Source organism: Astyanax mexicanus, chromosome 18 (assembly GCF_023375975.1).
Source record: "Astyanax mexicanus isolate ESR-SI-001 chromosome 18, AstMex3_surface, whole genome shotgun sequence".
Taxonomy (NCBI): Eukaryota; Metazoa; Chordata; class Actinopteri; order Characiformes; family Acestrorhamphidae; genus Astyanax; species Astyanax mexicanus.
This window is the reverse complement of record NC_064425.1, coordinates 16,479,398-16,504,379: the sequence shown is the minus strand read 5'-3', so window position 1 is coordinate 16,504,379 and position 24,982 is coordinate 16,479,398. Positions and strand designations below refer to the sequence as shown.

At 39.5% G+C, this 24,982-nt stretch overlaps 1 protein-coding gene, 1 long non-coding RNA gene and 1 other non-coding gene across 3 annotated transcripts; all 3 read left to right on the top strand.

Moving 5' to 3' along the window:
- The first annotated feature begins 8,663 nt into the window (after window positions 1-8,663).
- LOC125782621 (uncharacterized) lies at window positions 8,664-9,501 on the top strand. The gene is made up of 4 exons (XR_007425344.1): window positions 8,664-8,771; window positions 8,877-8,951; window positions 9,050-9,097; window positions 9,469-9,501. It is a non-coding gene; the product is annotated as an uncharacterized LOC125782621 (long non-coding RNA).
- Window positions 9,502-9,528: 27 nt separating this feature from the next.
- Window positions 9,529-14,237, top strand: LOC111192142 (uncharacterized). The gene is made up of 2 exons (XM_049467434.1): window positions 9,529-9,668; window positions 9,762-14,237. The coding sequence occupies exon 2, from the start codon at window positions 9,966-9,968 to the stop codon at window positions 14,235-14,237; it is 4,272 nt and encodes a 1,423-aa protein (XP_049323391.1). The 5' UTR covers window positions 9,529-9,668; window positions 9,762-9,965.
- Window positions 14,238-21,345: 7,108 nt separating this feature from the next.
- On the top strand, window positions 21,346-21,417 carry trnae-uuc (transfer RNA glutamic acid (anticodon UUC)). Its single transcript has one exon. It is a non-coding gene; the product is annotated as a tRNA-Glu (tRNA).
- The last annotated feature ends 3,565 nt before the right edge of the window (window positions 21,418-24,982 follow it).

Below are 24,982 nucleotides of genomic sequence, written 5' to 3'. Positions count from 1 at the left end.
TTTTGTTTTTTGGATGCTTTCTCAATTTTGTACTTAGTGCTAAACTCATTTCTCATTTTGGATTTTACGTTTGGAATTTTTTACCATTCGCTGTGGTTGTGATTACGTTTTATAAGGAGATGTGGCATATTGTATCTGTGATTGGCTAATTCTCATGCACCTGAGTTTTACAGACCACAACACAATTCACTATGAGAATAGTTTAATAAGGTCCTACTTTTAGCTCTTTCAGCGTCCCACACACACAACAGCCCACCGGGAGTATTAAGGTTCATTTACTTTTTTTAAGTGTATATATATATATATATATATATATATATATATATATATATATATATATATATATACACAGCTCTGGGGAAAAATGATGAGTCTCTTTGATTTTACAGAACTGAAAACCTCTGTAATATAATCAAGAAGAAAATGGATGATCACAGCCATCAAACCAGGAGTAGCATAAAGTTATCCAAAAGCTGTGTGTAAGACTGGTGGAGGAAAACATGCCAAGATGCATGAAAACTGAATTAAAAAACAGGGTTATTCTGCCAAATATTGATTTCTGACATTTCTCATTTTCTGCAAATATATGCTCTAAAAGACAATATTTTTATGTGGAATTTGGGAGAAATGTCTGTAGTTTATAGAATAAAACAACAATGTTCATTTTACTCAAACATTTTCCTTTAAATAGCAAAATCAGAGAAACTGATTCAGAAACTGAAGTGGTCTCTTAATTTTTTCCAGAGCTGTATACGTACACTTTTAAAAAGAGACAAACATCTTGAGTAAATTTAAGGACACATAAAAGTATATATATGTAAAATGAATAGTGAAGATATCCAGACTTTAAAGTAACACATATTAAACTTAGAAGTGTTAAACACACCAAAATACTCCCATTCACCCCATGTGAATAATTTTGCTGGCTTTTATCTTGGGTGCTGTTAACTTGCAGTTTCTGAGGCTGCTAAATGATGAACTTTTCTTGTGCAACAGAGGAAACTCTTGTTTTTCCTTTCCTAGGGGGTCTTGATAAAAGTCAGTTTCATCATAACTTTTTTCTTTGTGACTGCACTTGAGGATACTTTTAAGTACTTAGTACACAAAAATACTTTTAAGTTTTTTGTGTACTAAATAATTCCATATGTATTTCTTCATAGTTTAGATGACTTTATTATTATTCTAAAATGCAGAAACATTTGTGTTGGTATGTTGGCTCAGCTTGACTTATGTGGCACCTAATGATTTTAAGTGCAGGCCTCCTGTATGTCTCAGCATCTGCGATGTGCAATATGGCATGCTTCTCCTCTGCTGTATCAGGATGTTTTATTAAAGCTAATGTGCACTTAAGCCGAGCCGTCTGCTCAGGTCTTGTTTTTTATACTTTCATGGATTTATATAGATCTTTGTGTCAACACTGCTGTTTGCTTCTGCAGCCACAGCAGTCCTGCGGAAGGCTGAGTGAAAGTGTGTGTGTAAGAGAAAGATTTTAAGAAGCGTCCAGAAAGGAGTCGTGCAGCTGAAGCAGCAATGTGCCCTTTTACTTTGATTTAACGTTGATGTGTCATCTAATTCTGGATATACTGTATAAATAAACAGCTTGAACAAGCAGTTTAGATGGGAAGAATATGAAGATGATTAATAGAGCATTGTGTACATGGTATCTAAAGAGATAGATTTTGAAATAAAATGCATCAATACAAATAGTCAGAAGTTACATTAGGCAGTGGAAGGTCTCTATATAAATACAGTATTACTTAGAATAAATGGCATGAGATTGCAAAGCATATCAGACTATCGTATGTACTAATTGTTTGTACTAAACAAAAATATTTACGCCTCAATAGACAACCAATTCCCAGTCAGAGCTTATGCAATCTTTAGATTTAGTCTCTGAACCAGATGAGCCTCTGTTTGAACAAAACTACAAAGAAAAAAGGAAAGAAAGAAAAAAAATATAAAAAATGACTGGTCTCACCGGGTGAGTAGTTGAAGCTCATTGAAGGGTTGATTCACAGGGATTTAGTAGCAGTAGGCCAATCTGAAGCCACGCAGAGTAAGCCATGATCACCATTGTCCTTAGCCCCCATGAGGAAGTCCAATAAAGTTGGAGTTGAAGTCCAAGACCCTCCATTTTACTGTCCATCAAACCCCAGAACAACAGAGCATTGCACACAAAAAAAGTCCTTCTACAAATAGAAAAAAAAAATCAATACCATATTAAATCCAATTTAGAAAAAAAAAACATAGTTCATCTTTACAATGCATTCATTCTGATTTACTTACACAGGGCTTAAAACACCCTGGTTTCACAAGAGAAGGACTTAAAATGCTCAGACAGCATGTGAGCAGCAAACAAACTGTTTGTAATACCTTTACCTGTAACAATGCCCACTTCTTCTACTAAGAGGTGATCACCAGAGCTTGGGCTCAGGGTAGCCCCCTGATGTTGAGAGAATGCCATTACAACAAAGACATCTATTCGAAATTGATGTGACCATGGGATATTGTTACAGTAAGTGCCTTAACTGACATCCCATGGTCTGGATGTAGTAAATACAATATAACCATACTGCTTAGAGACTGTGGCTGTGACCGATATGGATCCCTACTCCCTCATTAGTGTTGCGCTATTTAGGGAGACACTATGTAGTTCACTAATTAGTGATAGAACAGGAGTGTATTCGGACACTATGCAAAACACACACAGGTGAGAGAGGGGGTTGAGCCGTATTTAAAACTCCATAAACACACATGCAGATAAACTCATTTAAATATCGTTTTTTGTAATTAGTGATATTTAAGTTAATTCAGTTATTTTAGTTAAGATCATGTTGAAATAAACCCTGTAATATTGTTAATTTGATGAACATCCGCTGTTTAGGTGGTTTTCTCAGTATTTTGGCGGATTTGAAACACGTTTTACCCAGTGAATTGTTTTTGTCTGAATCCCTCTGTAACAATCTGGCAACCCTAATGGCTCGCTGTCCGCTCCGTTTCTTCGGCTGTCTGTTGCTTAGTAGCGAAACCCGCAATGCATTTTGGGACACATTTAGCTTTCTTAGTAAGCAGCGATGTTTACTATAAATCATGATGTATTATGGGAGTTTTTAGTGCCCTCAAAATCACGTTTGAATCCCCCCTTATGATTCGGACACTCAAAGAAAAATGGCTGAAATACTCAGTAGTGCCCTAACTAGTAAAGAGTATGACATTTCGGTCACAGCCTATGTGGAATGGAAAGCAGCAAAGCAGTCCAGGAAGCAAGGCTGGGCCTACATGTAGCTCCTTACATCAACTTTTCAATGGTCCAGTAACACTACAAGCCACTTGTGTCTTCTGTCTGTTGCTGCTGGAGCTTTTATATTAATGAAAACTGCTTCTGTTATAAAATGTATAATTTAATGTGTATGAGAAATGCCTCTCTTTAGACTTTCTTAGAGCAGTCTTAATAAATGATGGCATTGAGGAAACAAAAGAATATGTTTTCCAATGTGGTTCTTGTCCATGCTAACATGATGGGATCACACAATCCGGAGTTTTCTAGCGCACTCTCATTCAATGCACTCTCATTTAAAGAAACCTTGAAAGGAAACAAAACTCAAAAGGGGAACCCATTCCCCTCCTACTGACAGCAGATAGCACAATACATAGCAAAACAATAAAAAATAGAACAACTTGACAGAATAGTGAGATAATTAAAAACTATGGCACAAGTGATGTTGCAGCGATGTTACCAAAACATTTAAAATGTTCAATAAAATGGTTTTAAGAACATTTAGAAAACTTCCTTTCATGCCCGTGTTTTTCTGAGAGTTTACATTTCCCCACATGGTCCTGTGTGTACCTCAGTGTCTCCGCCCCAGTCCTTTGTTTCTCACGTTATTTATTTTGTAGCTCCGCCTCCTCGTTATCTTTCCCGAGGTGTTCCCTGTATCCTATCTCGCCTTGTGTGTGTCTTTTCATAGCCCTGTGTTTCCTGTTTCCTTTGTCGGTTCTTTTACGTCTTTATGTCTGTCATGGTTGCAAGTTTTGTTCTCTGTGTACCCAGAGTTTCTGTTTTTTTTGGTTTATTATTTCTTTCCTTGTTTAATAATAAAAACCTCACCCTGACAGAAGAACCGACCAAGGAAACAGGAAACATAGGGCTATAAATACACACACAAGGTGGAAAAGGAAACAAGAAACACCTAGGGAAAGGTAACGAGGGGGTGGGGCTACAGAATGAATGACGTGAGGAAAACAGGGCCACGTAGGGAAATGTAAAAACACAGAGAAACCACTAATTGTCATATTAAAGACCCTCTTTAAAAGACCAGAGTCACAAGGATAGAGGAATGTTGAATCAGGATGCTAGCCAAAGCACTTTTACTTGTACAACATCTAAATTCTGGATGGCAAAACCAAACTTTTGGCCCATGTGTAAGACAACGATGTGATCTTCTGTGTCACCCAATCATTTCAACTGCTAGATAACAAAATGTTCATGCTCACAGGGTGTTTTATTTTTGTTCTTTTGTAAAGAACATGCTGGGACATGCACTCAATAAAAAAACACCCCTGCTCTGCTAAGCAGGAAAATATTATTCTAAAATCTTTAGAATATTAGATTATTTTGACTTTATTTGCTCAGTACTTCCCCCCAGTGCATTTACCTGATCTCAGTGCATCATCCATTACTCCTACTTTGTAGGATATTCTCCTAATGTTTTTTCTGGTCGTAAGCCTAAAAGATCTTTAATCTTTAAAGAGCTTTAATCTGACATGCTCGTAAGACGTGAGCAAAATGCAGCAAAGGAGATTCAAGTTTAGGGACATTTTTAAAAACACCTGAGACTTTCTGCTTTCATAACTTGGCGAACTGTTTCTGCTTGGCAAAGCGAGTTTAGAAATGAAAGTATTTGCACGCTGCAAACAGGTTTCCTGCACCAAAGTTGTGGGTTCAGTGATTTTCTGCCTGCTCATTTCTCTCCTGTTTCTTTTTTTCCTTCAATTTTTTCCCTCTTTTCCCTTCAAGCCCAGTCAGGAAACACAGAAATGCCATTTGCGACAATTATTCTTCAGGACATATGTCACCATGGTGCGTGGCTTTGCGTTTCCCTCCAGCTAAATGATTTCTGCTTGCCCTTGCGTTTATCTGCGAGCCTGGGGGTCCTAGAGAGGCCGTTTTTATAAATCCCAGACCAGGAGCGGATGAATTGTGGGCTGTAGCCTGGCCGTGGGCTCTGCAGACAGGGGTCTGCGCTTTGATAAATAGCAGGGGAGGGGCTGGTAATGGTAGAGAGGAGGGGCTGAGCGGGGCAGGTCACACCTGGTCATGGTACAGGCCGACCGGAGTGGAGAGTGTGGGGAAAATGAGGCGAGCACTCTTCACTGCACCGACAGCAGAAGAAATGTGTGATGGATTGGAGTTGCTCATGGATACGGCATAGAAATGAGTTGTTAAAGGGCCCATATCACTGGGAAACACATTTCTCTTGCTTTACTTTAAATGAGTTTGAGGTGGTGTGTAGAGGGTTTGGGTAGTAAAATGTACTGTATAGTAACTGAGTTTTTTTTTTTTTTTTTGATAATGGTATTTTCAAATGTGGATTTTATGACATGTTAGTTGTGTAGATTTTCTGTTTTGTGTGGAACAAAATTTCTACTATTACGACTCCGGAAGAAATGTTGTCAGTTGAACTATTTAATGTTTTAACATATTTAGCAAAACAAAGATACATATATAAAGAGGTTATATTGAAACAGTCTTCTAGTAGAGTCTTTGGCGTAGGCCCCGTCATCGGCCCAGGACTTGATACATCTGGGCTCTGCAGATCCTGTCCTACATTGGAGACAGGGGCGGAGCCAACCCCCGGGCAACCAAACGGGATCAACCTGGAGGCGGTGGGGAAGGAGAAGGGTAAGAACGACCATCAGTGTCTGAAAGGCAGCAAAGGTACTGAATGAGTGATCTTATTTAAAGGCAGAAGGGAACAGCTGATTGGATAAGTAATTAGGTGACGTAGCATTGGAGTTTTTAGTAGAACTTTCGCTGCGCTTTCATTTAAATCAAGAATCTCAAGGTCCAAAACCATCCAAAAGAGCAATTGTTAAAGATAAATATAAGAATAAAATATGAAATAAGAATAAAATAGAAGTAGGGAAGTAGAGGCAACATGAAATTCAGAGTGCTAGTTTTGCTATAGCAGCATGGATGAGTATGAAGAGTATTCATTCTCTAATATGAGGCTTTATCCTCTGAACATGTGTATCTTGAGCCTAACTTGGGAGAATGGTAGACTAGCAGATATATATAGTATAGGACACAAGCCATCAAAGTGACAGGTTGACCTTTATTTGACCCCGCCCCCTCCCGCCCCCCCCCCCCCCTCCCGCCCCCCCCCCCCCCCCCAAACACCTGTTCAATAAATCAATCAAAGATAATGATTAATAGTGTTTATGTGTAATAGAATATTTTCCCGCTCTTTTTGAAAATGTATGGCTGATAGTTTCCCATCCTCCCAGCTGTTCAGGCCCCCCATATTCAGATAATCAATCAATCAAGAATAATGATTAATATTGTTTATGTGTAAGAGAATATTTTCCCGCTCTTTTTGAAAATGTATGGCTGATAGTTTCCCATCCTCCCAGCTGTTCAGGCCCACCATATCCTGACAATTAATCAATCAAGAATAATAATTAATAGTGTTTATGTGTAAGAGGATATTTTCCCGCTCTTTTTGAAAATGTATGGCTGATAGTTTCCCATCCTCCCAGCTGTTCAGACCCCCCATATTCAGATAATCAATCAATCAAGAATAATGATTAATATTGTTTATGTGTAAGAGAATATTTTCCTGCTCTTTTGGAAAATGTATGGCTGATAGTTTCCCATCCTCCCACCTGTTCAGACCCCCCATATCCAGATAATCAATCAATCAAGAATAATGATTAATAGTGTGTAAAAGAGAATATTTTCCTGCATGAGAATACTTTTACCCACAGCCAAACCTGCTCGGAGGCCCCTCTCTCACACACACACACACACACACACACACACACACATACAGGCACGTACACGCGCACAGACACACACACACACACACAGTCACGGTCCTGCTCACACACCCGCCAGCCCCCCTTAACCAAACATTCAGTCTCTTGACTTCACACACACACACACACACAGTGAGACATGTTCAGACACAAAATTATTTTATTTATCCGAGCAACCAATAAGGAATAATTACGTGTAGATACGTGTACAAACGTAATATAACCACGCCCTTTATTCAATAAAAGCAGAGAGGTTACGGTACTCTACCAAACATTCAACAGGCGGTGGTGTTTCTAACGTTACACGGGTAAGAGTTTATAAGATATTGTTTAATTCAATTTATATATTTTATAAAACTATATCATTAAATAATTATTGTTTTATTTGATTTATTCCTTAGCAAAAGATCGGAAAACATGGATGCTCTTACAAAAGCACCAAGAAAGGAAATCGCAGGGTCTGAAAAGAATCATGTATGGCCGCTATCAGACGGTCGATTCTTTGGATTTCGTTTCCACGATGATATGAAATGCGTCACTCTGTGTATCGGTCCAACAGTAAGATTTGAGGATGCGACCGTTTTGATAACTCTTAATGGAGAGGAATGGCATAGCTTCTCAAGACATTGTTCAGTTTTTAACACCTATCTCATTTACAGAAATTGTTACTGTAAACCGGATTACCATGAGAAATTTAATTTAACATGGACACCCTATATACAAACCGGAACAATGTTGCGCTCATTCAATCTATATCCGTATTTAAATGCCAAATCGTACAATGCCAGACTTACAATTGTTCACGAAGTTACAAGTTTATTAAAACAAAACGATTTTTTTGAACAGGAATGTAAAATTGAATTACAAAATGATGACTTCAACGCAATGCAGACGTACTTTGCAATAATAGACCGTATGTTCATTGAGAGCATCGTTGAAAAACATTAAATCTGATACAGAATTTCTGAGCTTCTGAATGCGTTATCATCAGTAAAAACTGAATAGTTTAGAGTGCAGTGTATCTTAGTGTTTGAGTCTGTGTCAGCGGCAAGATTTGTACCACGGCCTGCTGTATTGTGTTTCTGATCTTCCAGGACAGCTGCGTGACCAATTAGTGATTTCTTACTCAAGACTCGCATGTGCTTCTCAATGTATATAAACACGGACTTTTCTTCATACGGTCACAAACATTTTCAGAGCTCAAGAATCTCTTTCGTTGGAAGATAATGGAGTCTGGTAAGTTTGCTTTTGGTCTGGATTGAATATAAATATTTTTATTATTATTCATACTGATGTTAATATAGTATGGTTATTTAGAATGTTGCTAGAACGTAATTAGAATGTCAAATATAATACAATGTTTTTAAACCAAATTATATTATAGTAATGTTTCGTTCTATTCTTTTAAAATAGGTAACATTCAGAAATGTTTTTAATGTGAGTAATTTTTATCATGATGAATTTTTAGAAATAATGTGATAAGTTATGTTTTATACTATTGGTGTAATTTATACTATTGGTGTAATACTGAAAATGATGCTTTTTTTTTTTTTTTTAAATATTAATAAATTATTTTATTTAATTATTATTATTATTATTATTATTATTTTTATTTATTTATTATTATTATTATTTTTTTTTTGTAGAGTTATGTAATAATACAACGTTCAGCAACTATCAATGCAACGAAACACCAGGGGTCAATTATATCCAAAAACCTCCAACTCCATACGGTGAGAAAAATATATATTTTTCTAATTATTGTACACACATTCACACACACACATTTTATTTTCTATATTCTCTGTTCTAAGTATGTAATGATTTAATTATTTTAGAACTGACTGCTGAAACAAGAAGCAGCAGTCCCATTTACATCACTGATACTCCACCCAACAGCTCCACAATTCCAGGTAAGTGAAACATTTTTATCAATATTTAAGTAATACAAAATATATATGTTATTATCTATCATTTATTAAACCTGTGTATTTTCTGTTTGTTTGAACAGGGTGTGATTCTCCTGCGTATGCCAATAACGGTAATCAATCTCCATACAGTGAGCAGAAGATTTTAATTTTTTTCTAAATATTGTACACATACACACACACACCCCTCCCCTACTCAGTCGCCAGCATGATCTGCTCACACACATACACACACACACCCCTCCCCTACTCAGTCGCCAGCATGATCTGCTCACACACACACATACACACACACACCCCTCCCCTACTCAGTCGCCAGCATGATCTGCTCACACACACACACATACACACACACACACCACTCCCCTACTCAGTCGCCAGCATGATCTGCTCACACACACACATACACACACCCCTCCCCTACTCAGTCGCCAGCATGATCTGCTCGCACACACACACACACACACACAGTATTTTAATCAATAATATTATTTATTTTTAGATGTAATCCTGAACTCTCCATCCTACTCTCCATCAATCCCTAGTAAGAAACTTTTTGTCTCATTATTATATTTTGTATATATTGTGTGCGTATATAATATTGTAAATTATCTTATTCAATGTTTCAATGAATAGATCGTGAATCTGATCAACAATCCCCTGCGAAAGGTTATCAGTACAGCCATAATGACACGCTTTCCGGTAAATATGTATTATAATTAAACTTGCACATACGTGTATGTGAAAACACATTAGTGATGAAACGTAATATATTGTTATCTATGTGTGTTTTAGATTCCGATGTTAACGCCAATGATGATCTGAGGGACGATCTACGCGATCTACGCCACCTTCACAAGTCTGTGTCTTTGACGTTCAAGAAACTCATGCGCGTGAAAACACACGGGTCAAGAGTTCAAAGTAAGCATGTTCATGCATTGTGTAAGAAACGTGTGAGCCTTTATATGAATCAATGTACTACCCTACTCAATAAACACCATGTCTAGGAAAAGGTGTGATAATTGTTTTAATATTGAAGCCAAGAGGTGTAAAATCAGACAGGAATCTGAATATGTCCCCATCACATCCGATCATTTAACTTGTGAATGTGTATCAGATACAGAACTTACACTCAACTTACAGCATGACCATTTCCATCAGTTAAACCAAAGTTTAGATAGACTTCGGAATGAATGTAATCCTTCAGTAATAGACGCTGTTAATCGGCTTAACGAAAGTTTAGCTTTAACACCCGACCTCAATAATGTTACGGAACAGTCTGTAACAACGCCTCAAAATGTAACGCAAGAATCAAACATAGATTTGTTTCACAATCTAAACCAAAGTTTAGATAGACTTCGGAATGAATGTAATCCTTCTCTATTAGACGCTGTTAATCGGCTTAACGAAAGTTTAGCTTTAACGCCCGATCGCAATAATGTTACGGAACAGTCTGTAACAACGGCTCAAAATGTAACGCAAGAGCCGATGGTTGATTTGTTTCACAATCTAAACCAAAGTTTAGATAGACTTCGGAATGAAGCGGATAATGAAAATCAACATTCACACACTTTGTCATCTGGGTCTAATCAAGCTTTCAGTGTATCAGTTCACAATAACGAGAATGTACAGGATCAGATAGGATATGGTGTAGAAGGTGAAATACCGCAGGATATACATGTAAACAGGATAGACAGATTCAACACCACAGAAATTAGACGGCCTCTAAACTTTTCCTCATTGGGAAACGTTGAATCTTTCGATGAATTTTACAACTATGTGATGGAAGTTTTTAACCAAACCGTTGAGGTAGCAAATGGTTATATTGGTCCGAAGGATTCAGTATATGTGGAAATTCAAGGAGATTCGCTCAACGTTTCAGCGAGCGTTGAAGTAATCGACGGAGTCATAAACCCTAATGATATTGTAACAATGATTGAACAAAGCATGCAGAGCAAATTTGAAATTCTTTCCGACGAAACTCTACAAATTGTGATTCGAATTGTACACCCGCCGCACGGAGGCGCGCGCGTTAAGTTCTCACAAATGTTCAATTCAGAAATTGTTCGGAACAAATTGAAACATCTGTTTGATTTTCAAAATAAAGACAACCTCTGTTTCGCCCTATGTGTTTCCAAACTACTGAATCCAGACCTAAACGATTACCAAGTAGAGCACATTGCAAAACGGTTACAAGCCGATGTAGGGATGTCTGAAAATGACGCCGTTAGCTTTGCCGACATTTCATTGTTTGAAAAGTTACTCGATTGTAAAATCGTAGTGATGTACAGGGATGCTGTCAAAAAAGGGTACTCGTTTTTCCAAAACAGTACGATACCTCACGAAAAAACATTGTTCCTATTCCTGCATGAAAACCATTACTACGGTGTTAAAAACCTTAAGGCTGTGCTGGGTACCGGGTACGTTTGTTCTCACTGCTACGCGGGGTATAACGATGAGAATCATCATAAATGCGAGTACAGATGCAACGTTTGTCAGGATAACGATTGTCCCAAGCTTCCTAAAAATACGGTGCAATGTCAAGACTGTTTGAGGTTATGTAGAACACCGTATTGTTACGAAAAGCACAAGGTCAAAGACGACTCTGGTAAAAATTTGTGTGAAACTAGATTCTACTGTGCACAGTGTAACACCGTGCAGCACGGTAGAAAAGGGTCCAGCAAACACAGTTGTCGCGCAAACCTATGCCGTCAATGCGGTGCTAAAGTAAACCCTGAATTTGAACACGAATGTTTTATAACGCCTCTAGAAAAGGAAAAGAACAACAAAAAGTACATTTTTTACGATTTTGAAACCAATCAAGAGTCAGGAAATCACATCGCAAATTTTATATGTTGCAGTACTTTTAAGGGTAAAGTTTGGACGGCTGAAGGACCCGATTGTGTTTCAGCGTTTTTTAAACGCTACCGTAGAAAGAAATACAAAGGCTACACGTTCTTGGCGCACAACGCTAGAAGTTACGATTCGTACATTTTATTGAATCATTTGGTCCGAGAGGGGATCAACCCCGACATCATAGCGCAAGGTGGTAAAATATTGTGCTTTGAAGATGTCGAGTTCAGACAGAGATTCATAGACAGTCTCTCTTTTCTCCCTATGAAGCTGAGCGCGATTCCCAAGGCTATGGGATTCAAGAATGAAAAAAAGGGTTATTTTCCTCATTTCTGGAACACTCTTGAAAACCAGAATTACATCGGCCCATACCCGGCAGCCAAATATTACGGTGTAGACACCATGATGGATAAAGAGAGACAAGAGTTTTTTGAATGGTACAATACTCTGTCTGGCAAGGTGTTTGACCTCAGAAAAGAGTTGGCCGATTATTGCGTGAATGACGTTCACATTCTCAGAAAGGGGTGTTTAGCATTCAGGGAGCAGATAATGAGCGGTACGGGTGTAGATCCTTTCAAATGCATCACCATAGCCAGCGTCTGTTTGAAAATCTTTAGAACACATTTTCTGACGGACAATACCTTGGCTATACCGCCGCATGATGATTATATCAGCAGACAGAAGTCGTTCTCAAACTCTGCTATTCAATGGCTCGAGTACCTCTCAGATAGAGGGAAAATACCGATTCGACACGCTCTCAACGAAGGTGAAGTTCAAATGGGTCAATATTTTTTAGACGGTTATTTTACCGACGGCCACACGCAAAATGCTTTCGAGTTCTTAGGATGCTTTTTTCACGGATGTGATAAATGTTTCCCTGCAAACGCGCGTCACCCTCTAAGTAAAATTGGACAAACCTTCGAAGATGTTAAACAACACTCTTTGCAAAAAATTAAGAATTTACAAAACATCTACAATATGCACGTTACAACAATCTGGGAACACACGTGGAACGAAATGAAAAGGACAGATCAGGACGTAATAGCGTTTCTCAAACGTTTTGACTTTCCCGAGCGTTTGAAACCGAGACAAGCTCTTTTTGGCGGTCGTACAAACGCGTTACATTTACATTACGTAGCTCAACCCGGAGAGAGAATCGATTATTACGATTTTACATCGTTATACCCCTACGTAAACAAGACAAAAAACTACCCCGTAGGTCACCCAACCATCATTTTCCGCGATTTTGAACCGTTGGAAAATTATTTCGGCCTCTTCAGAATAAAAATTTTACCCCCTAGGGGCCTTTGGGCCCCCGTTCTCCCTTATAGGGTGAAAAACAAGCTTTTGTTCCCTCTGTGTAGGGTGTGTGCCGAGTTACAACAGCAGCAATGTTGTAAACATGCTGACGAGGAGAGGGCTCTTACGGGTAGTTGGTGTAGCGTGGAGGTTATGAAGGCTCTCGAAAAAGGCTACAGAGTGTTGAAAGTTTTCGAAATCTGGCACTTTCCTAAACAGACGCATGATTTGTTTGCCGGATACATCAACAGGTTTCTCAAGACAAAACAGGAGAGCTCAGGGTACCCGTCTTGGGTAAAGGACGAATCTGATCAAAAAGAATACGTTAAAAGGTACAAGGAAAACGAAGGCATAGAACTCGATCCGTCTCGCATAGAGGTTAACCAGGCCAAGAGATCTGTGGCAAAGTTGGCGTTGAATTCTTTGTGGGGTAAGATGTGTCAGAGGTCTGATAGGATTAATACTTGTCTAATCAGCGATCCCAACCAATTTCTAGAGTTCATGTTCTCGGACACGTACGACGTAAGTCACTTTTCTTTTCCGAACCGTCAGATGGCGCTGGTTCAGTGGCGTTACGCAGACACCAGATTCATCAAACCGAGTAAAGCTAACGTGTTTATCGGAATATTCACTACCGCTTACGCTAGACTCGAGCTGTACAAGCTGATAGATGGTCTGCAACAAAGATGTCTCTATACGGATACAGACTCTGTCATTTTCAAAAGTAAAGATGGCGATTGGATGCCCCCCCTAGGCGATTACTTAGGCGAGTTAACGAGTGAATTGGATCACGGAGATCATATTGTGGAATTTGTCAGCTCTGGACCAAAGTCCTACGGTTATCGAACTCGTTATGGGAAGACTGTAATGAAGGTAAAGGGTATAACGTTAAACTATACCAACGCCAAAATTGTGAATCTGAGCTCTTTGATAGATCTGGTTGACAAAAGTGTGAAAAGCCCCGACTGTACCGACGAAATTATGACGTCCAACAATCAAATCGTCAGAGATAAAAGAGGTTTTCACTTGAAAAACAAATCACAAACTAAACGTTTCCGAGTAGTGTACGATAAACGCGTTCTATTACCGGATAGCGCCACAATTCCTTACGGATATTAAACATTTACTTTGCTGAAAAAATAATGGCCGTACCTAACTCGTTCGATGCTAGACTTCAACTTCCTTTTTCTTGTATAGTTTGTGGACCCAGCAATAGCGGAAAATCTTTTTTCATCAAAATGTTACTTGAAAATTGTACGGACTCAATGTCTAAAATTCCGGACCGGATTGTATGGTGTTACACTTGCTGGCAACCCCTCTACGACGAGTTGATGGACAAACTAAACATTTATTTTGTTCAAGGTATACCCGAATCATTGTGCGACGATGAACTTTTCCCTCCGCACAAAACAAACTTGTTGGTGATTGATGATTTGATGGAGTCCGCTAGCAAGAGTGAGGAAGTAGAAAAGGCTTTTACAAAATATACCCACCATAGAAACCTCAGCGTGATCTATTTGGTTCAAAATTTGTTTTTTCAAGGGAGAAGTAGCAGAACTATAAATTTAAATACCAATTACATGGTGCTTTTTAAAAATCCTAGAGATAAGCTACAGATCAACGTGTTGGCGCGTCAGATGTACCCCCGTAACAGCAAGTACTTTTTAGAATGCTTTCAAGATGCTACCTCTAGACCCTATGGGTATTTATTAGTAGACTTGAAAGCTTCAACGCCAGAAGATCTTAGACTCAGATCGGGTTTGTTTTTACAGGAGGTTCCTGCGGTGTACGTACCGAAGAAAAAGGTTTTCGCATAATGTCCGATCGGTTAAAGAGAAATTATCAGGTTTTGAAATCGCTACATCAGGCATCGCCTCGAGAAAGGAAACTTATACTGCGTCAAGCTCCCACAGACCTCGTACTAGCCATTTGTGAAATAGCATTAAATCTACTGAGAGGACGCATTCCTTTAACGGCTCAACAGTACGCTCGACTGAAAAGACAGAAAAAAGCGATTAAACTTTTTGCCGATAAAAGAAAATCTGTAAAGGTTAAAAGAAATACTATTAATCAATCCGGAGGTTTTCTTCTACCTTTGCTAAGCGTCGCGGTACCCTTCATCAGCAGCTTAATAGCGGCCCGTCAGAAATAGCATGGAAAACGCTGTGAAAATGTATCTGGTACCTCAGCAGCAACTTGATAAGATTAATTCTGTGTCGAGCGGAAAACCTAATGTTAGACAGACGGTGGAAAATGATCTGGATGCTACCATGAGACATATTCTGAATAGGTCTGATTTGATGCCTTACGAAAAGGCCAAACTTTATGCCTCGGTCTTGCAAAGATTCCTAAACATCGTCAAACAAGGAGATGAGGAAACGGCTCAATTAACTCTGTCCCTGCCCGTAGACTCTAACAATAAAACAATACCGGAGACCGATGTGGATCGCGGTGCGTCCGAAGACGTAATTGTCAAAGAAGTAAACGGAAACATTCCGGCAAGAAACAGAAAAAATGCTTCTTTCATCATGGAAAAAATATCCAAATCTAGCGACGTAGCTTCCTGGAATGATAAAGGTGAATTCATTTTCAAAGGAAGGACGATCAGGGGTTCACACGTGTTGGATTTGATTAAAAACCTCACGGCCCCTCAAAAAGTGTCGGATGATCGCAGACCTTTGGGGTGGATCGAGATGTTAAAAACTGTAGCCGGATTGAATATTCCCTTTTCAACTATACCTAACGTCGGCGTTCGACGTAAGATAACGGACATTAAAAGAGGCGATCCTTTGTACTCACCAAGCTCAACTTCTAAGAGCGATGACTCTGACTCTAGCATTGACACTCTTGAGCCTGTTTTCAAGTCTCCTCGTTTTACCTCAACACCTTGGATAAGTTTTTAATCGTGCATGTCTTTAAAAATGTTATAAATGATGATGATGATACAATGTAAATATTTGTTATTCTTTATTTCATTAAATGTATATACTTTAACATGTTTTACATCTACAGAGTCGTTATTTCACACTACACTCTAGTTTATGCACTGAACACATTTCACAAATTGTTTTTTATTCACTCTGGGATAAATATTTTTTACAAAAGCTTTAACCATATCATCGTTTCTTTTCAAATCATCCGTATACATAGACATAATTTGATTAAAAGAATAGCCTCTAGCTCTGTGACACAAAAAGAATACGCAGTGTTGCCCGCAGTAAGTCGAGTCACTCCTTTGAACTTGTTTTGAGTTGTGTTTTATTTCACAACAGTTCTTTTTAAAAAAAGAATGAATAGAATCATGAAAGAGTTCAGAGTTTGGCGGATTTCCGTACGAATCAAAAAATTCTCCCGAGGCGTCATCGTTGAGACATATGGCCAACCAGTGTTCTCCGGGCATGTAGCTGGGGTGAGTGTTTACGATGAAAAATGCCGGAGCGCGTTCCACCTTATTCTCGGGTAGTTCATCGCAAGGAAACACACCGTAGAATATCTTTTTCGCAGGAGGATAACTTTTCATCAGCTCGGAAAGTTCTCTGGTGTCCATAATTACTGATAATCGATGAGGACGTTTCGTCGATTATTGATTTCCAGCATAGAGTCGAAGCTGGCGTATACAATTAGATTTACCGTTCTCGGTAGAGGGTTTCTGAATCTGAGTTCCAACCTCATATTTCCCGACTTTATCAAAGATAGATGTTGTCCGCAATCATCCGGGCTCAGGTTAAAAGCTAAAAGGGTGTATCCTTGAGAATAATCCTGGCGGTTTATAGCCAAAGCTTGATCCTTTAGATTTTTCCCCGAAGCTAAAACCAACGAATGAAATTCGCGGACGGCATTACCGCTTTGAAAATTAGGTTGAAACGGTTTTGCAGGGTGCTGAACGCCGTCGACGTACAAAGCAATAAACTCTGCATCATTATGTTTAAAGTTAAAAGGATTTTTATCATATGCACCGATAAATGCGTCATTATCAATCATACCAATTATAACCGTTTTAGGGAGAGGTCCGAGGAATAAATTCTCTTGGGTGCATACGCGACTCCCCACAGGTAGGCTAAAAGTCTTCATACACACTCTTTCAAGCGGGTATTTAGCCGTAGCGTTAAGTAAAGCCTGCGCGTGCCCCATCTTGACAGCCGGGGAAACGGAGACTTTTTTTACGTACAGAGAAGCCGTTAGTATTTTAAGTGTGTAATCCCTGGCTCCTTCTTTCATCATGCAAAATTCGTCCTTACTTCGAATCATCTTAATTTTCAAGTCGACTCCGTTCAGTAAAAGTTTTTCTTGAAAAAATATATCGGAGTGGATATGACCTATTAAGTCAAAGATTCTACTTTCTTGGCTGTAAGAAGACCTGATTTTGAAGCCGTTGTTACGTCCTTGAGGATCGGTCGCGTCCATGTGGCCGTACGAGTCTTTGTAAAATAATCCTGCGGTGAATTGTGTATCCAAGGTATGTTTGCTATAGTTAAGAAGCAATTCCATTATTGCCCTGTAGGGGTAGGTATTACTCGACTGGCTGATGAGTCGATCTCCCAGCATGACGTCTACTTGTGAAAAAAGAGACGCTATAGGATAGTTTATTACACCCACCTTTGAATCGTTAGCCAAGTCTGTACCGTCAGAATTTGTGATTTTACATCTCAGGTGTAAAAAAGTGTTGTTCAGATCTAGGTAGTCTTCACCATTTCCTGCCACGTAAAACTCCAAGGGTCCGTCATCAGTCAGAGCCGAAAGAGGAGGGATTTCGACGTAAGTATACTTTTCGACGCTAGTCTGCGTGTACGGCACTGTAAATAAATCTAATTCGGACTTGGTACATTCGGTTGAAAGTCTGTGAAGTAAAGCCATGGTTTTAGAAAATGTTCACCTTTCTTCGTTTATCCAAGACTGAGGGAGAGCGCTTGTTGCTCCTCCGTTTGTGTTTTTTCAATATGATCTTTTTCACAGACGTCTTGCGTTTTTTATTCCCATTCGTTTTACGCATTCCCGGAGGTCTCCTAAAGTTCTTGTAGGCATATGCCGCGAGACCGTCACCCTCTTGTTTTTGCGATTTAGATTTTACGACGTTGCTTACCACGTCGCTTACGATACTTTTTGCAGCGGTTTTTAAATGAGGTTTAGCAATCGTTATTCCTCTTTTTAAAATTGGTACCGCCATTCTAAAGAGTGATTTGAAGATCCCTCCTAAGCCCGAGCCGTACATCACCGGGGAGCCATAGTACCCCGGAAGACCGTTGCCTGCTTGATGCTTATAATAGTCCACATAGATCTGAGGGTCTACGTACCTTTCACCAATCATTGTTCAAACACGAAAGGAATGCTTTGCGGGTCTAAAATGAAGTTTAGCAACAAATTTTCCGTAGAGAAAACGAATATGTTTGTTCTGATCGGATTTTACCTCTATAACTAAATCGTTGATAAGACTCTTGCTCACAGGTACGTAATGCGGCTTGTCATAAGTTATTGTGACAATTTCATTGTTTTTCCCGCTTATATGTACGCATCTCAGTAGCGGTACAAAACTATCGCCGACCCTTTGATGATGAATAATGTCTGAATAAACAAACATGGTGTAAAATCCTGCATGAATATCGGCCAGATAGGGCGCTTCAGGGTTACTCTGAGTGAGGTCCGTAGCGTCATCCATACCTATCATATAGCCTAATCTCCCATTGGAAACGCTCAACGAATACGGTTTTTTGGTTTCCATGCGGATTTTGTTGGTCTGAGCATTATAAACAATAGTTAGGTCTAAAGCTAATTTTTCTAAAGTCGCATTCATTTCACGAACCACTTGTTCTATGTCACCGTAATACCCTTCACTCATATGACAGCTATACAATTCTTGATTTAATCCATCGTCGTAGCGGACAAAAAAGACGGTTTCGCGATCCTTCAAAGAGTACCACGTGTGGGGGTATTGCACTTCAGCGAGAGCCACCTCCCAATCGCCCGTCAACTCTATGGGCTTTGCAAATTTAGTTGTGTAACACGAAATCTTATTGTTGGGATACACGTGATTGGAAGAGTTGCTGGGGAGAGTCACAAAGAAACCGTTCTCTTCCATGATGCGCTGTTTATGATAATCGGTCATTACAAACGAATCTACTTATTCTTTGACTATGTCCACAATGTCTTTGGCCGGGATCCACGAGTTGAATTTATCCGGCCACCCCACCCATTTCACTAAACACATTTTTTTCCTATTTTGCATCCTTTCTTGTATTATTTTTTCTATTTTAAAGGATTTGTCTTTTCCGACTATAATTTTTTGCAGTTCCGGTTCGTAAAACGTACCCGTTATTTCTTCACCGTCGGCATCATGTAGTTTATATACCGGAGGATCTCTCGGAATCCTTTCGGAAATTGTAAAATATTCATCCGTATAGTTTTGTTCATAACCCTTTTCAAAATGTGCTTTAAGTCGCGAAATCCTGACAACGTCACCGATCTTAAACTTGAAGCGTAGTTTTTTAACTCTCGAAGGAAACAGTCCGTACAAGGTTTTAAATACTTTGAAGGAGTTTGTTTCATCAACCTCGACAGGTTTCATTTTGATGCTGCTGTGGTAGTTATGATTGTACGAGTGAACCAATTCCTGAACTACATCGATGTACTTTCTCGTATTAACCGCTGTAAAGTATTTCCACATTTTATTCCTCAAGGTCCTATTAAACCTTTCACAAACAGATGCTTTCTGACCCGTACCCGTAGCAAAGTGAACGATGTTGTGCTTTTTCATTAATCCTTGAAAATTTTTGTTGAAAAATTCTTTTCCTTGATCCGTTTGCAATTTTTTAGGAACACGCCCTTCCTTAAGAATAGAATTAAAAGCGTCGGTCACCTCAACGCCCGTCTTGTTTCGCAATACGCGTACCCAAGCGTATTTAGATAAAATATCTATACACGTTAACATAAATTTCATATCTTTGTTATCCTTTGACAAGTTTGACATATCCACTAAATCGGCTTGCCATTGTTCATCCATGTTTTTCACAAACACTCTGTTTGTTTTAAATTTTCCTAATACAGGTTTGTGAAGAGTATACGCGTCCTGCGCAGACAGCCAGTTTTTAACATCTTTAATATTCGCTCTCGATCCTTTTTTCTCAAAAATTGCCCTTTGTAAACTCTCAACCCCTCCGTAAGACCCAGGGTTGGAGGGGTCATAATAAATCTTTTTCAACAAGCCCTCAGTCATGGTGCTAGGTCTCACCAATAATGGACAGAGAATAAGAATGTAATCAGCTTTTATTACTACAAACTCAAAAGCCTCGTTAAATGATACACATTTACATTATTTTGTTTTTCATTAAAAAAAGATATCAAACAGTTTACAGCTTTTTCAACATGAACATGTTTCTTAACTATCATTTTCAAAACACATGCGTCGGTTATATAGGTATGAATACACATTAAAAAACTTAAACTTTAAGCAGAGTAGAGCCGTTATCCGAACTTTTATTCGGCTATGGGTGAAAGCTTGGATGGAAGAGACGATGTTACCCAGGTGAGCGCCGTTTCGGATGATTCCAGAGAACTGTGGAAATCCCAGTACTCAACAATGTCCTCGATCACCGTATCGTTGTAGATAGACGCAGTTTTATGCTTAATGTCTCTCAGAGCCGTCTTGAAGTCAGGTTCGTCTCGCAGTTGGCACACTGTAGTTTCAGCCGCTGCTTGGATTTTTTCCAGAGACGGTACATGTGAGATACCGCACAACTTTAGAGCTCTGGCCAAGGTGTATTTCAACCAAGGTCTAAACAACTTTGTCAAAAGTCTTTTAGCGTTGATGTGCAGATAGAAGTCTTCAGGATCATACAGACACGAATGTTGTCGCTGACTCGGGTGATCGGTGGCGCATCCGTTGCAATGCTCTCTCAGATCCTTTTCAATGATTTTGTCCAGCAGATCCCCGGTGACAGCGCGGATGATGGAGAGCATGGTCGTTCCGATACATCCGTCGATTTCATCCGATGTACCCGGTTTGGTTGATCCTGGGGTAAGACCCTCCATGACCGGAGAGTACGAGTACAGGTTTAAGAGTTCTTGAGTCATTTCAACAGCGGATTACCCCCGACACAGCAGCGTGTATAGAACAAGTATGACTCGTAGATAGAGACGGTCTTAATTTATTAGTTAGATAGTATGGTAGGCGTTGCTTACGTTTGGACTCCGCCCCAGGCTCTTTCACATACATTTCACATACTCTTTCATGAAACCCCATATGGTCTAGCGGTAAGGATTCCTGGCTTTCATCCGGGCGGCCCGGGTTCGACTCCCGGTATGGGAATAGTATTTTTATGCATTTATTTTTAAATTACTAATTAAATAAGTCTTAAACACGTGTAAACACTACAAAAGTTTCTACATAACATCATTAATTTGCTTGATGATGCACGACATGCATGGTGTCGGCTATGTTTGAAATCTTGCGATCTTCCGCTGTGACATACACAATGGTGATTTCACGTTTAGGATACTCTGCGAAAGGATTGTCGGTGAGAGAATCAAAATAATCATTGAGTCTCATCTTAAGTTTCTCCAGTCTCTTAATGTTATACACATCCTTAATCAATTGTTTGACGATTATGCAACATTCTCTCATGTTCTCTTTCCAATCATTCCACTTTAGCTTTATGAAGGAGTTGGCGGTTCGACTCTGATCACTGTTTGATGGCTCAAAGCGTACTTCTTCCATAGACATGATAGTAACGACTGAACCGTCAATCCTGGAGATTTTTAGTCCGTAACAGAGTTCTGATGACTCGCACGGGGCTATTGAAATATAGCAAGTCTCAGACTCTGTATGCGATACGGTTCTAGAGTTCATAACTCCTACCAATCCTTCACAGTGTTTTGTGAAACACTCCCAATCTCCTATTTGAAAAGTGATTCGACATGTCGCATCTTCAAACATCTCTGTTGGTCCGGTAAACAGAGTAACATGGTACACATCTTTGTGGAGACAGAATCCAAAGAATCGACCGTCTGATAGCGGCCAAGCACGCATTTTTTCAGACTCTGCGATTTCCGATCTGGGTATAAAAGAAAAACGCTTTCTTGGTGCGTTCGTAAGAGCATCCATGTTTTCCGATCTTTTGCTAAGGAATAAATCAAATAAAACAATAATTATTTAATGATATAGTTTTATAAAATATATAAATTGAATTAAACAATATCTTATAAACTCTTACCCGTGTAACGTTAGAAACACCACCGCCTGTTGAATGTTTGGTAGAGTACCGTAACCTCTCTGCTTTTATTGAATAAAGGGCGTGGTTATATTACGTTTGTACACGTATCTACACGTAATTATTCCTTATTGGTTGCTCGGATAAATAAAATAATTTTGTGTCTGAACATGTCTCACTGTGTGTGTGTGTGTGTGTGAAGTCAAGAGACTGAATGTTTGGTTAAGGGGGGCTGGCGGGTGTGTGAGCAGGACCGTGACTGTGTGTGTGTGTGTGTGTCTGTGCGCGTGTACGTGCCTGTATGTGTGTGTGTGTGTGTGTGTGTGTGTGTGTGTGAGAGAGGGGCCTCCGAGCAGGTTTGGCTGTGGGTAAAAGTATTCTCATGCAGGAAAATATTCTCTTTTACACACTATTAATCATTATTCTTGATTGATTGATTATCTGGATATGGGGGGTCTGAACAGGTGGGAGGATGGGAAACTATCAGCCATACATTTTCCAAAAGAGCAGGAAAATATTCTCTTACACATAAACAATATTAATCATTATTCTTGATTGATTGATTATCTGAATATGGGGGGTCTGAACAGCTGGGAGGATGGGAAACTATCAGCCATACATTTTCAAAAAGAGCGGGAAAATATCCTCTTACACATAAACACTATTAATTATTATTCTTGATTGATTAATTGTCAGGATATGGTGGGCCTGAACAGCTGGGAGGATGGGAAACTATCAGCCATACATTTTCAAAAAGAGCGGGAAAATATTCTCTTACACATAAACAATATTAATCATTATTCTTGATTGATTGATTATCTGAATATGGGGGGCCTGAACAGCTGGGAGGATGGGAAACTATCAGCCATACATTTTCAAAAAGAGCGGGAAAATATTCTATTACACATAAACACTATTAATCATTATCTTTGATTGATTTATTGAACAGGTGTTTGGGGGGGGGGGGGGGGCGGGAGGGGGGGGGGGGGGGCGGGAGGGGGCGGGGTCAAATAAAGGTCAACCTGTCACTTTGATGGCTTGTGTCCTATACTATATATATTAGCAGCTGCACTTAGCTAGCTGTCTGATACTCAGAAGATCTTTAACAGAACTAAACAAGCAGTGAAATTCTACAGATCTAATACCATGAAAAAACTAATTTCAGCTTCTGTTTGTTCAGTAGAAGTCTCTTGATCTGAGTCATTATTGTCTAAGTAGGAAGTGGAAGTTCTGTCTGCTAGACCAACAATAATAGTGGTGATTAAATAAGCTAATGCTAACCAGCTTCTATCTCCTGATTTACAGCATCTAAACACAAAACTGGTCTCAGACTGAGAGTTTAAAGGGGACATATTATGTAAAACTTGCATTTTTGGTCTTTGCTGCCCCTATAAACACTCATAAACAAGCATGGAAACAATCAAATCAATTGTTTTCAGTGTGTGTGAATCATTTTTAAGATTTTGCTATCAGGAATCAAATGCTTCTACAATTCAATTGGATGGGTCCCTTATTGTGACGTCACAATAAGGAAACCTGCATAGAACCACCCTGGCATCAACTCATCAACATGTCAACCCACGCCAGAGACCCACTAGATTCCTCTAGATCAGTGGAATTTCACAATTTTTGGTCTGCTGGTTAAGCACTGTGCTTCGTCAGCAGGTAAGGGAGATGTACGTATTAAAGCATGAACTAGCTTGTTTGTGTTTTGCCATTTATTACAAGCTATTGATGTGTGGTAAATGCTCAGTTTAAACATGGGGCGTGGCCAGAAACAGCTTATTTGAGTAAAAATGACAGAGCTCCTAAATGTCTTATACTGAAAGGGACTGAAACTGGGAGGAAAAGACCTAGTTGTAATGCCACAGACAGGAGTCAGACGCTCGCGGTAAAACAAAACGAGGCTCTATTACAAGGCACGTTAACAGAAAGCGTAGTCAAATAACAGGCGTGGGTCAAAGCCAAAAAGACAACCAATCAAAACATCAGAGGCGAATCACAAACCGAAAACTAAACCATTAGACAGAAGCAGTGTTCAATAAACCAGGAAATCACAATACAAACAGAACAAAAGGGAAAGGCAGAAACGTAGTCTAAGAGGAAACAAGGGTCATACACAGGAAATACAGACAGGAAAATAACGCTCAGTAATTCGCTGGTGAAACAGGGAAAATACTTCACAAAAAATGAGACAAACAGACAGGTATTTATATCTTAACTAAATTACTAACACCTGAACACAATCTAAAATTCCGGTCACGTAGAATGCCCGAGTGACGTGGTGTTGTCAGGTGCATGCTGGGAGGTGTAGTTCCGGACCGGGGATCGTCCATAGACGGGAACGGCAGAGTTGGAGATGGGAACTACAGAGTCTGTGGAAGGCGTGACACTAGTGAGATCTCTTTATGTGAGAGAGATTTTGTGTAAAGAACGTTTTGTATAGCCTATAGTGCTTCTGTCTCTCCCACACTTAGCTCTGCCTGTGATCTCCAGTCTCCGGACTACTATGCCCAGGATGCACCACACACTGACAGCACTCCTATTCTTGATCAAGGGACCCTGCATATAGCACCACCCGGAAGCCAATCACCAGAATACTGAACACCTGCTTACGGCCCAACTTAAGCTTCTCAATTCACTCCACTCATTGCTGAGTATCGA